Raw genomic sequence first — 11574 nt, 5'->3', positions numbered from 1 at the left:
CATCCACTCAGCTGGAAGGTCTTGGGGCCAGGTTGCTTTTTTGTTTTGTGGTCCGCCTTTACTTAGCAGGGGTTTGGCACCCAGTCACTGCTTATTGACTTGACTTGTTCAAACTGCTCTCCTTTACAGTTTAGTTGTTCAAACCTTGACTCTGGCTTTACTGAATTCAGCCTACTCCTTTACTAATTATTTCTAAGTTTCCTAAAACCTTTTTAAGAAACCCTACTTCTGGGGATGGCTAGGTGGCGCAGTGGATAAATCACTGGCCCTGGAGTCAGGAGTACCTGGGTTCAAATCCAGTCTCAGACACTTAATTATTACCTAGCTGTGTGCTTGGGCAAGCCACTTAACCCCATTGCCTAGCAAAAAACTTAAAAAAAAAAAGAAACCCTATTTCTTTTGACTTTTCCCTTGAAGGCAAGAGAGGGAAAAATGTCCATATTTCTAGGTCTTCTTGTTTTCTTTGTACACCTGTTTCTATGAACATTGTCATTGCTAAACCTTTAACCCTAGCCGGCTATACAAGGGAAAGTTGTTTGTTTTTCAGGGATGGTAGTGATGGTGGGAGGGATTGTAGGGGCACTTCTAGTTTCCTTAGTTGGAATCTCTTTAATAACTGCCTCCTCCTTACTAAGGGTTCAATGTACCACTAGCTTTTTGTAAGTAAAACAATGATAAAGAAATAGAACCACACTTTTAAACAGGCTTTTATTATACAGTATAAACAGTTAGGAAAATCACATCAGTTTGAAAGTTAGTGTTAATTCCATATCCCAAATAAAAAAGCACCACTTTAAAAATTACATGAAGAAATAATTGAAAAAAACTGTATACATTAAAATTATGAAATTCAGAATCCTTTCCTTTACCAAGGTCTAAATGTGAATTTCTAGTACTATAATACTTACAAAGTTGATCTTCATCATGGCAAACAAGGAAAAATGAAATTGTAGCAGAAAAAGACAAGGCAGAACTTCCTCGATAAAGTAATACAATATGGGTTTACATTGGTTTCTTTGCATTCGACTCTATAGTTATAAATATGAGAATATTCTTACAACTTCAGTTTAATATTTTTTCAATTAAAAAATCCCATTAACACTGCTCTAGAAAAGTAATGTGTTTAATAGCTCCTGGAAAGAATGTTTTAAAAAGATATTTAATTACATGGAAAATCTGTTAACCTTCCTTTCATGTAATAAAAATCTTCAATTTTATTGTTCATGCAAAATCCATTAGCAGAGAAATTAAGTGAGTACAGAAAAAAATATCAATGGTTGGGGAATAAATTTTATATCATTAGTGAATTAAATGAGGAAATGATCAGAAAGTATGTATCTTTAAAAGCTATTGAATAAAAAATCTTGAACTCACATTTCACTAAAGTCAATATTTGAAAAGAATTAAATTACAGGACAACACTACACACATGAAAATGACACGATGCTAATCACTGGACAGTAAGCAGCACCTTTATCTCCAAAAAATATCTCTGTGAAGGAATTATAACACATCTTTGTATTAGGGCAAACTTCTTCAATTTTGTTTTTTTTTCTCTAAAAACTCATTGGTAATTAAGCTTTCCAAGTAATTCAAAATAAAATATTTTAAAGTTGTAAAGGCACATAGTCTTTCAAATTTTCTCACCAGGCTGAAAACTCAATACTGGCTCAAGATATATTTCAAAACAAAGAGAATCATTAGGAACTGGTAAATTCCTAAATATCCCTCAAACTAAGCATTATTTCTCAGAAGCTTCTATACTATTCTAGCTTTATATATTAAGATAAACATAAAAAGAAACTACTACCAAAAACTATGCACATAAAGAGGCCATTTTTCTCCAACTTAAAAAAGTTAACTAATTTGATCACACTGATCATAAAAATAAATTAAAACTAAAATTCTGAATTACCTAATTTGGCATTTTCTATAAAGGAAGCTAACAAAGCAAATGTGAAAATATAGGTCTTAGTTAAGGCAATTAACAAATAGACATCAATTACAACATTTCTGTAATTATATACTGCTCAATTAATGTGAGGATATGCTTAAATAAAATGTGTCAAAGTACTTGGCAAAAACTAAAGTTATTCAGGAAAATACTGATGATATAGCACTTGAGTATAAAATGCATAAACTGTGCAAAATTTCCTATTATCTTCCTAAGTTTTAAGTAGGGAAAGGCTTAACAATATTATTATTTTCAGGATGAAATCTGAAAAAAACACTTGGTTAAGATTTAAGCATGGAAACATTATTTGGCTTTTTTCTCCAATATTGGCAAAAGTTTCTGATTATTAAATAAATACTGCTAACAGAACCAGTTTCTTATAGAATTTGAAGATGTTTTTGACAAATCACAGATATAGTTCAAAGTTAACAATCCTAAAAATGAGGTTACTGACTTCAATACAGAAGAGTGAATCTACATGTTTGTGAAATTCATACACTATAAGTAGGAGTACTAAAAATGAGAAATTTAATTTCGTTGGTTTTATTTTTATTGTCATTTGATGATCTATGACCAAATTCATTCAATTAAAATTAAACTCATATACACATATACCAAAGAAAACTATATGTTAACCTTTTAACAAGTTTCCCATTAAAAAACAATTCAAATATATCAAAAACATGTAGCTGGTAGTCTTCAAAAGATGCTGCCCAAGTTCATAATTTCAAGATGCTGTAGTTTGCTTGTTTGTCAAACATGAACACTGGATGAAAATGCCTGGTATAAGGACCTTCAACATGCTCATCACCCCAGTTACGCTCAATAAGCATATTTACGGAGAAAACGATCAAATGCATCATAGATGGCTTGCCTAAAAATAGAGCAAATGAAAAAAAACAAGTAATCAACATAAAATTAAGCTTATGGGCCCTGTATTTATACAGAAAGAAGGCAATTCCTTCCTGTACAGTGAGTCACACCAAAATAAGGGTGAGTGAGGGGTAGAACCTTGGATATGAATCACTAGTACTGCGTGAAAACACAAAAAATATAATCACAGTAGATTATGTAGCAATACCATTGTGTTTTACATCGTGACAAGAGAAGCCTTAGTTCTACTGTCATTTTATCCTGGAATATTCTGACCTTGCCCAAGTGACAATCATGATGATTATGTGTCCTCTACAAAGTGATCAAAGTTGATTTCATAAATTAAAAAATAGGATGTTGAGTCATTAAAAAAATCTATATTCCTAGCAACCTAAAAACAAAAGGTCAGGTTGTCTAAACTAGTTAATAAAGTGTTTGAATTCTATTTAAAAACCTGTTTAAACATATTTTTGGCACATACACATACACACACATATATAAACACATGTGCCTATAAATAAATATATCTAAAAGGGGATGGTCTATCAATGGAGAATGGCTGAACAGGTTATGGTATATACACACACACACACACACACACATATATACATATATATATATAGTGCTATAAGAAAAATGACAGGAATAGTTTTAGAGAATAGACTTTTATTACTTAATGAAAAGTAAAACGAACAGAATCAGGCAAATGATAACTAACTGGATAAGAACAGTGAACAACATAATGACCCACTACAACTCCAAAGGACTACTTATAAAACATGTTATCTGGGGCAGCTAGGTGGCGCAGTGGATAAAGCACCAGCCCTGGAGTCAAGAGTACCTGGGTTCAAATCTGGTCTCAGACACTTAATAATTGCCTAGCTGTGTGGCCTTGGGCAAGCCACTTAACCCCATTTGCTTTGGAAAAAAAGAAAGAAAATGATAAAAAAAAAAACATGTTTATCTGCACCTCTCTCTGGCTAATGTGGAAATTTGGACTGCATAATAATTTCACAGTAGTATAGAATTTTCTTACCTTTTCAATAGGTGAGAGAGGGAAAGAATTTGAAAAATTTTGAATAAAAAAAGACCTGTTTCCTGATTATATATATTTATTTGACTACTTGTTTTTGTTGATGACTTTTTAAGAAAAAAATTGTTTAAAAACACACCCAATTTTCCCCTGATTCCTTTTCCATGGCACTCCCAAACCCTCCTGAGAACACGGAGGCAGCACTCTGGTTCTAAGCCCCCATTCCACCCTGTGCACAGGCAGACTTATCTTTTTCTGTTAAGTCCTTCTCTCCAAGACTTAGCATCTTCTTTGTCCTTCCCTTCTCAAAGATCCTTCCTCTCTAGAATGTCAGCTCCTGGGGCAGCTAGGTGACACAGTGTATAGGGCACTAGCCCTGGAGTCAGGAGGACCTGAGTTCAAATCCGGCCTCAGACACTTAATTGCCTAGCTGTGTGACCTTGGGCAAGTCACTTAACCCCATTACCTTATTAAAAAACAAACTAGAATATCAGTTCCTTTGGGGGGGCTGCTCCATTATGCTCCTCATATGCCTAGTGTTCACTTTCACTCTTCTCAACATGTACCATAAAATCTCCCATAACATTTCAATTATGCATTTGCCACTTAGAACCTTAGGTTTGTCCATTATTTCGTGAATATCCTTGAATGGGTCCACACCAGCCCAAGGTTTTGCTGCTTTCTAATTCCACTTGGGTCCACTCCATGTGGCCTGTCTAAAGGTCACAGAACATTCTACTTTTTGCCCAATTTACTTCCATAGCTGAGCAGGTTACAAGTGGACAACGCTGTCCTCTACTGGTACAAGGAAGGAAATGCTATGAGGTACCTCAGCACCTCCTCGGAGTGGATTGCATCCTAGAACCTTGGAGGATGGAAGGGGAGGTCATCCCCCTGAGGTGTCCACTAGTTGCCAGCTCACATGTAGTTCCAGGAAGTTGAAGCATACACAGTGACCACACCCTGTAAAACCTTTCTGACAGGCCTCAGGTGAAGGAGGGGATATCTAAAGTCACCCCTATCAACTAATGAACCAGCACACAATTGGGCCAACCCATGACATACAGATATAAAGATGACAGAAAGAGATGAGGCAGAGGCAGAGAGGTGGAGCTATTCCAAGGCTCAGGGCTTGTCCTTCAGAGGAGGACTCCTGGTCAAGGCCATCCCCCACCTGATTAGTGCTAGCCTAGCAGGGTCTACCACCCCTGCCCCACCTGATTGCTTTCCTGCTTCCCTTTGTGAGCCATCTTCCCCAGAATATAAGCTTCTTGCACAAGGCCTGATCCATCTCTGATTATCTCCCCTTTTGGTGCAGCTGTCCTCCTTTAAACCCCCCATGACTCTCCTCCTCCTTGATTTTCTTTCCATCCTTTGTCTAACAAGCATTTATTCACAATAACCATTCTGTCGGGCACAGGCATTTCAAAGAACGTTTCAGATCCTATTTATACCTCTATCAACACAACTGCCTAGACCTAATAACACTTAAAAAACTTAATAGAACAGATTTCCTTTGACTTACTACACATTTCATTTTAGAGATTTATAAATGTAATTCTGAGAAGGGGCCTCCATGTTTCACCAGTCCTATTTGACAGCAGTGAGGAACCCCTGACAAGTCACTTACCTCCTCCTTGCCTCAGTTCCTCATCTGTCAAACAGTACTCTCTCTCTCTCTCTCTCTCCCTCAGTCTTTATTAAAGTCCAGGGTTAGGGCAAAACTCAACATCTTCAATGCCCAATCAAGTCCTGACCAAGCTTCATAGCACCTACGCACCTACTTCATCAGCCTTCATATATACTAGAATCAGATGTTTCCATGTAGCTATTCTGCTGGACATAGACATCCCCTACCTCACCTGAGGCCTGTTGAGAAGGTTTTACAGGGTATGGTCACTGTGTGCGCTCCAGCTTCTTGGAGTCACATGTGAGCTGGCAACAGGTTGGACACCCAAGGTGGATGTGCCCCACTTCCATCCTCCAAGGTTCTAGGATGCAATTGAATTGTTTGTGTCATATCCTTCCAAGGAGGAGTGCTGAGTTGCCTCACAGCAGGTCTGAACCACCTTTTCCAAGCTAATAACTTCAATTTCTTTCTTTCTTTCTTTTTTAAAGTTTTTGGAAGGCAATGGGGTTAAGTGGCTTGCCCAAGGCCACACAGCTAGGTAATCATTAGGTTTCTGGGGCCAGTGCTCTATCTACTGTGCCACCTAGCCGCCCCAACTTCTCAGTTTCTTAAAACATTTTGCCCAATGATTTCCATTCCTTTCCTAGTGACTGACCACTGGCCAGTCTACTTCAGAATTTTAAGCTTGGTTGTGTTTTAGACCCCTACAGCAGCCTTGTGGAATCTATGAATAATATTCTCAGAACAATCCAGTGATGACAAAGGAAATTACATAATACAAATATAAAAATATTGAAAAAGCAAGTTCACTAGTCTAAATTAACATCATATTCCCCCCATACCTATCATAATAGATGTGCAATCAACTAATAACCCCCCCCAGCCTTTTTCATAAAACTACTACTATATAAACTACTATATAAAATATCAACATGTACTCAAGCCTCTAAAGGTGAATTAGTGAATCACAGTGCAAGGAATTTTTTAAAAATCCTTATTATGTGTGATTTTGCAAGTGCTGACAAAACTCCCAGACTGCTGCTCTTTCATATAATTACAGATCCTCAATAGCTACTCTCCTATGCCTCTCCTGCCCCTTCCTATTCTCTCCTTGCAATATCTTCTGACCTCCTGCTTTGATTGAAGCTACTCTCAATAGCGTATCTTGAAGATGCCTTATTCTTTTCTTTTTTCCCTCTTTTTTTTTGTTTTTTGGGGTTAAGTGACATGCCCAAGGTCACAGCTAGGTAATTATTTAGTGTCTGAGGCCAAATTTGAACTCAGATACTCCTGACTCTGGTTAAGGAAGAAAAAAGTCCATTTAGACTCAGACCCTTACCTGAAGAGTCCTTGTTTGAAAAGGTAAGCACTAATGTGTCCTCCTTCTAGGTAGCGAATTTCACAGCCAGGCCAAATTTCTTGAAGACTTCGAACCCCTGTCCGTGGAATATAGGCATCTTCTTTGGCTTGGACCACTATAATCAGACTTGGATCCACTGGAACTATGTATAGGATAAAAATGGAGTGTGAACATAAGAGTTTTATACTCTGTGAATGATGTGGAAAATTAAAATAATCTAATGTTATGAAACTACCTCATATTTAAACAAGGAAACGATAATTTTAATGACATGAAATGAAAAGCTCTTCATGAGCCAAATCAATGCAAACAGGATGGGAAGGAAGGCAATTAAATTGAGAAAAAAATATCTTTGCTTCAAATACCTTTGATAAGAGCTGAATATCTGAAACATAAGTAACTAACAGAAGCCATTTCCCAATAGAAAAATAGTCACATAAAGAGTTCTCAAAAAGAAGAATTGCAAACTTTTCACAATGACATGAAAAAATGCTACAAATCATTAACATAAAGAATGTAAAACAAACCCAGAAGTTTGGTTAATTTGCAAAGAGGACAGAAAAAATCAACACTGAAAGGGGACACAAATGCTGAATGAAGTGTAATTAGGTCAATTCTGGAATACAATTTTTAAGAATGTGACTCAAATATCCATATCCCATGACCCTGAAATTCCAATGGACTATAATGCATATAAGAAGCATAGGAGGACATTGCCTGGACTTGAAGTTGGAGGACTCAAGTTTGAATCACATTTAGCTGTGTGATCCTGAGCAAGTCCCTCCACCTCTTTTGGTCTCAGTTTCTCCATCTGTAAAAATGGGGATAATATCTACCCCTCCAGGGATGATGTGAGGAACAAATGAAATATGTATAGCACTTTGTAAAACTTCAAACCTGATCGAAAGTCATTGTTTTTTTACCACTATCTTCTCCAAGGAGGTAAATGCTAATAATAAAGATCCAAAATATTTAAAGCAGCCACTGTTTCTATTAGCCTAGAACTCCCCCCAAAAAGGGATGCTCATCAATAGGGGAATAACTGAACAAGTTGTGCTGCATGAATGTGAAGGGATGACTACACTGGAGGGAAGGATGACAAATAGAAGGAGAGACTTCTATGAACTGATGTGCAGTGAAGTCAGTAGAACTAGGAAAGCGATATACAGAATGACCACAATAGTGTAAAATAGAACTGCAAGAACAAAAACTAGAAAAAAAACAGAGACTCAAATGCTGTGCAATTATGACCAAGCTTGGGCCCATGGCCCCCCAGCTACAAAAGGACCAACATAACTTGAGCAGTACTTTCCATGTGCTCACTTTGGTGTTTGCTTTTTGTAGAATTCTGTAGCTGCCAAACATTGAGTTCTTCCCTTAGGGAATGTAAATGGCTCAAAATGACTTGTTCATCCTTGTTTGGAAATAGACAATATGATAATTAAATAGCTTCTACTCTGCCCTGAGGGCCTTACAATTCTTATCTCCTAGGAGCCCCACAACAAGACTGGGGTGGGTGCTATTATTATTTCAACTCAACAAATGAGGAAACCAGGGAGACTGACTTACCCAGGCTCATTAGTAACATACCTGAGGCCAGCCTGGAACTTGGATCTAGACTGCATGGCCCCTAACAAAATCAATCAATCAATCAATCAATCAATCAATCAATCTATCATCTACACACACACACACACACACACACTCTGTCTCTGTCTCTCTGTCTCTGTCTCTCTCTCTCTTTGGTTTTTGCAAGGCAATGGGGTTAAGTGACTTGCCCAAGGTCACACAGTTGGGTAATTGTAAAGTGTCTAAGACCACATTTGAACTCAGGTTCTCCTGACTCCAGGGCCACAGCTCTATCCACTGTGCCACCTAGCCACCCTGCTATCAATAAATATTATCTTCCAAAGTCTCCTCTACAATACTCCTACTAAGTCATCAGCCAACCCTCCCATTACACATTTCCAAGAAGAGGAACCCACATCCTATAATCCAATTCTATGACAACAGCCAATCAACAAAAATTTATCAGACAGTAAAGTATGTGCCAAAAAAAGAGTGCCTTCAACCTTATGATCCATTCATGGGCCAGAGTTTTTTGGTATTCTGAGGCTAACACCAGCATGTTGGATTCTGCTTCCTCAGAAAGGCCTTTCAAATACTTGAAGTTTCATTTTTCCTCATCACCCCCCCTTTAATAACATCTACTGTGTTATTATATACATGCTTACCAGATTATGATATTTTCATGAGCAAATTAAATATTTCTCAAACTAATTAAACTAAATCATAGAACATATGTAGATCCTTGATGAATTAAATAAAGTATGCTAAGGCCTTTAAAATATATAGTGTACTTACTTACACGCTGGCAAAAACCCAGATTTCAAGAGATTTGTACCTGAGAAATTTGCTACATGAGTACATTCATCCATGACGCCTTTCATAAACATTAAAGATTCTTTTTGTAGAGTACTCCTTTTTTCTTCTTTGCTTTTTTCTTTATTGAATTGGTGGTTTGATGGACTTATGGAACTCTCATCGCTGCTTTTCTTGGTGGACAGTGTTTGACTCAAGGCCTGAATCTTAGAAACATCTTGCAACACAAGACCTTCTGATGTGGCATCCAGAGAAGCTTTACTAGTGTTATGACACCGAGCAGATTTCACACATAATGATTCACCCATGTCCAGGTTCAAAGTTCTGGGAGTCAGATCAAAATCAGTCAGGTTGTCCACACTATTAGGGAAATGTTTCACAAAGTCTCGTCCCATTTTAAAAGAATCTGTCTGAAGATTTGAAGGAGAGAGAGAGAGAGAGAGAGAAATAGAACAAATCATAACATGCTTAAAAAAGAATCCCTTTATTAAAATGGATTGTCAACTTTGCTTAAAAAAAAGATATGAAACTAAAGGAATTAATTAAAAATCAAACAATCTCCATATGAGGCTGAGAACAAGACTGATATTTTATACCTTTTAATGGAAATAACTTCTATGATGGACTTATGATAAAGAATGTGATCCACCCAAGAAAGAGCTGATGACACAAACTGAAACACATTTTTTTCCTTTCTTTTCCTTTATTTCTCATGAGGTTTTATATTTTTGTAATGTATATTTTATATTTTATTTATTCTTAAACAAGAATATTTTAGTAATGTGTAAATAAAAAAAGATATTTTATGCCTTTTAATCAAAAAAGTTTCAAGTAAGAGATACAGAAACAGCTTTGTCATCCTCTTAGCTTATATGGTTGAAAGGAGAGCTACTTCTGCCACAAATGCTGCTGTGGTAAGGCACTTTCATACATTGAAATACTTAGGAAGAATTGACAAGTTTCATTTAAATGAAGTCTATTTTTCAAGTGTGATTAATATTTATGGATTTGGAGATGGCAAAATCTGATGACAAGGTAAACAACAGTAAAGCATTTGTATCTAACTCATTAAAGTAATTTTTGGAATTTTGATCAGTAGGGCACTAAATAAGGAGTTAAATTTAGGTAGAATTGTCATTTTTATTATATTAGCTCAGCCTATCCATGAGCAGTTGATATTTGCTCAGTTACTTATATCTGATTTTATTTATGTGAGAAGTGTTTTGTAATTGTATTCAAAAAGTTTCTGAGTCTGCCTTGGCAGGTAGACTCCCAAGTATTTTATATTGTCTGACATTACTTTGAATGGGATTTATTTCTCTTTCTAGGTCTTTCTGCTGCATCTTGCTAGTCATATATAGAAATGTTGAGGATTTATGAGGGTTTATTTTATATCCTGAGACCCTGCTAAATTTGCTAATTATTTTTAGTAGTTTCTCAAATGATTTTTTTGTATTCTCTAGGTATGCCATCATGTCATCTGCAAAGAGTGAGAGTTTTGTCTCTTCCTTCCCAATTTTAATTCCTTCAATTTCTTTTTCTTCTCTTGCTGAGGCTAACATTTCTTAAAAAAAAATACTTAATAGCAATATAATGGGGATACTCCATTGCATATAATGCTTGTTGATGGCAACAGATAGATACTGCTATTATTCCTATACTCTCTAGTGTTTTTAGTAGGAATGGGTGTTATATTTTGTCAAAAGCTTTTTCTGCATCTACTGATACAATCATGACTTCTGATAAGTTTTCCTAATATTGAACCAATTTTGATTACATTAAATTAAAAAGCTTTTGCACAGACAAAACTCCTGTAACCAAAATCAAAAGAAATGTAGTAAATTGGTAAACAATTTCTACAACTAGCACTTCTGACAAAGGACTAATTTCTAAAATATACAGAGAACGGAGTCAAATTTTTTAAAAAACAAGCCATTCCCCAATTGACAAATGGTCAAAGGATATGCAAAGGCAATTTAAAGATGAGGAAATCAAAGAGATCCAGTCATGAGGGGGTGGCTAGGTGGCATAGTGGATAAAGCAACCCCTGGAGTCAGGAGTACCTGGGTTCAAATCCGGTCTCAGACACTTAATGATTACTTAGCTGTGTGGCCTTAGGCAAGCCACTTAACCCCGTTTGCCTTAACAAAAATCTAAAAAAAAAAAAAAAAAAAAAAAAAAAAAGAGAGAGAGAGAGAGAGAGATCCAGTCATGAAAAATTGCTCTAAATCATTACTTATTAGAGAAATGCAAATTAAAGCATCTCTGAGGTACCACACCTCTCAGACTGGCCCATATGACCAGAAAGGACAATGATCAACGTTGGAAGGGATGTGGGACAT

General features: G+C 36.4%; 1 protein-coding gene across 1 annotated transcript in view; it reads right to left on the bottom strand.

The window, feature by feature from the left end:
• Positions 1-505: 505 nt before the first annotated feature.
• The window catches only part of LOC141517412 (protein ABHD18-like), a 49701-nt gene continuing 38632 nt past the window's right edge, over positions 506-11574 (bottom strand). Inside the window, 3 exon segments of the mRNA XM_074228384.1 lie at positions 506-2828; positions 6830-6992; positions 9255-9642. Of these exon segments, the coding sequence (XP_074084485.1) occupies positions 2777-2828; positions 6830-6992; positions 9255-9642 (603 nt within the window). The 3' untranslated portion in view covers positions 506-2776.

Source organism: Macrotis lagotis, chromosome 3, assembly GCF_037893015.1.
Source record: "Macrotis lagotis isolate mMagLag1 chromosome 3, bilby.v1.9.chrom.fasta, whole genome shotgun sequence".
In the NCBI taxonomy this organism is placed as follows: domain Eukaryota; kingdom Metazoa; phylum Chordata; class Mammalia; order Peramelemorphia; family Peramelidae; genus Macrotis; species Macrotis lagotis.
This window is presented reverse-complemented; position numbering and strand designations above follow the sequence as displayed.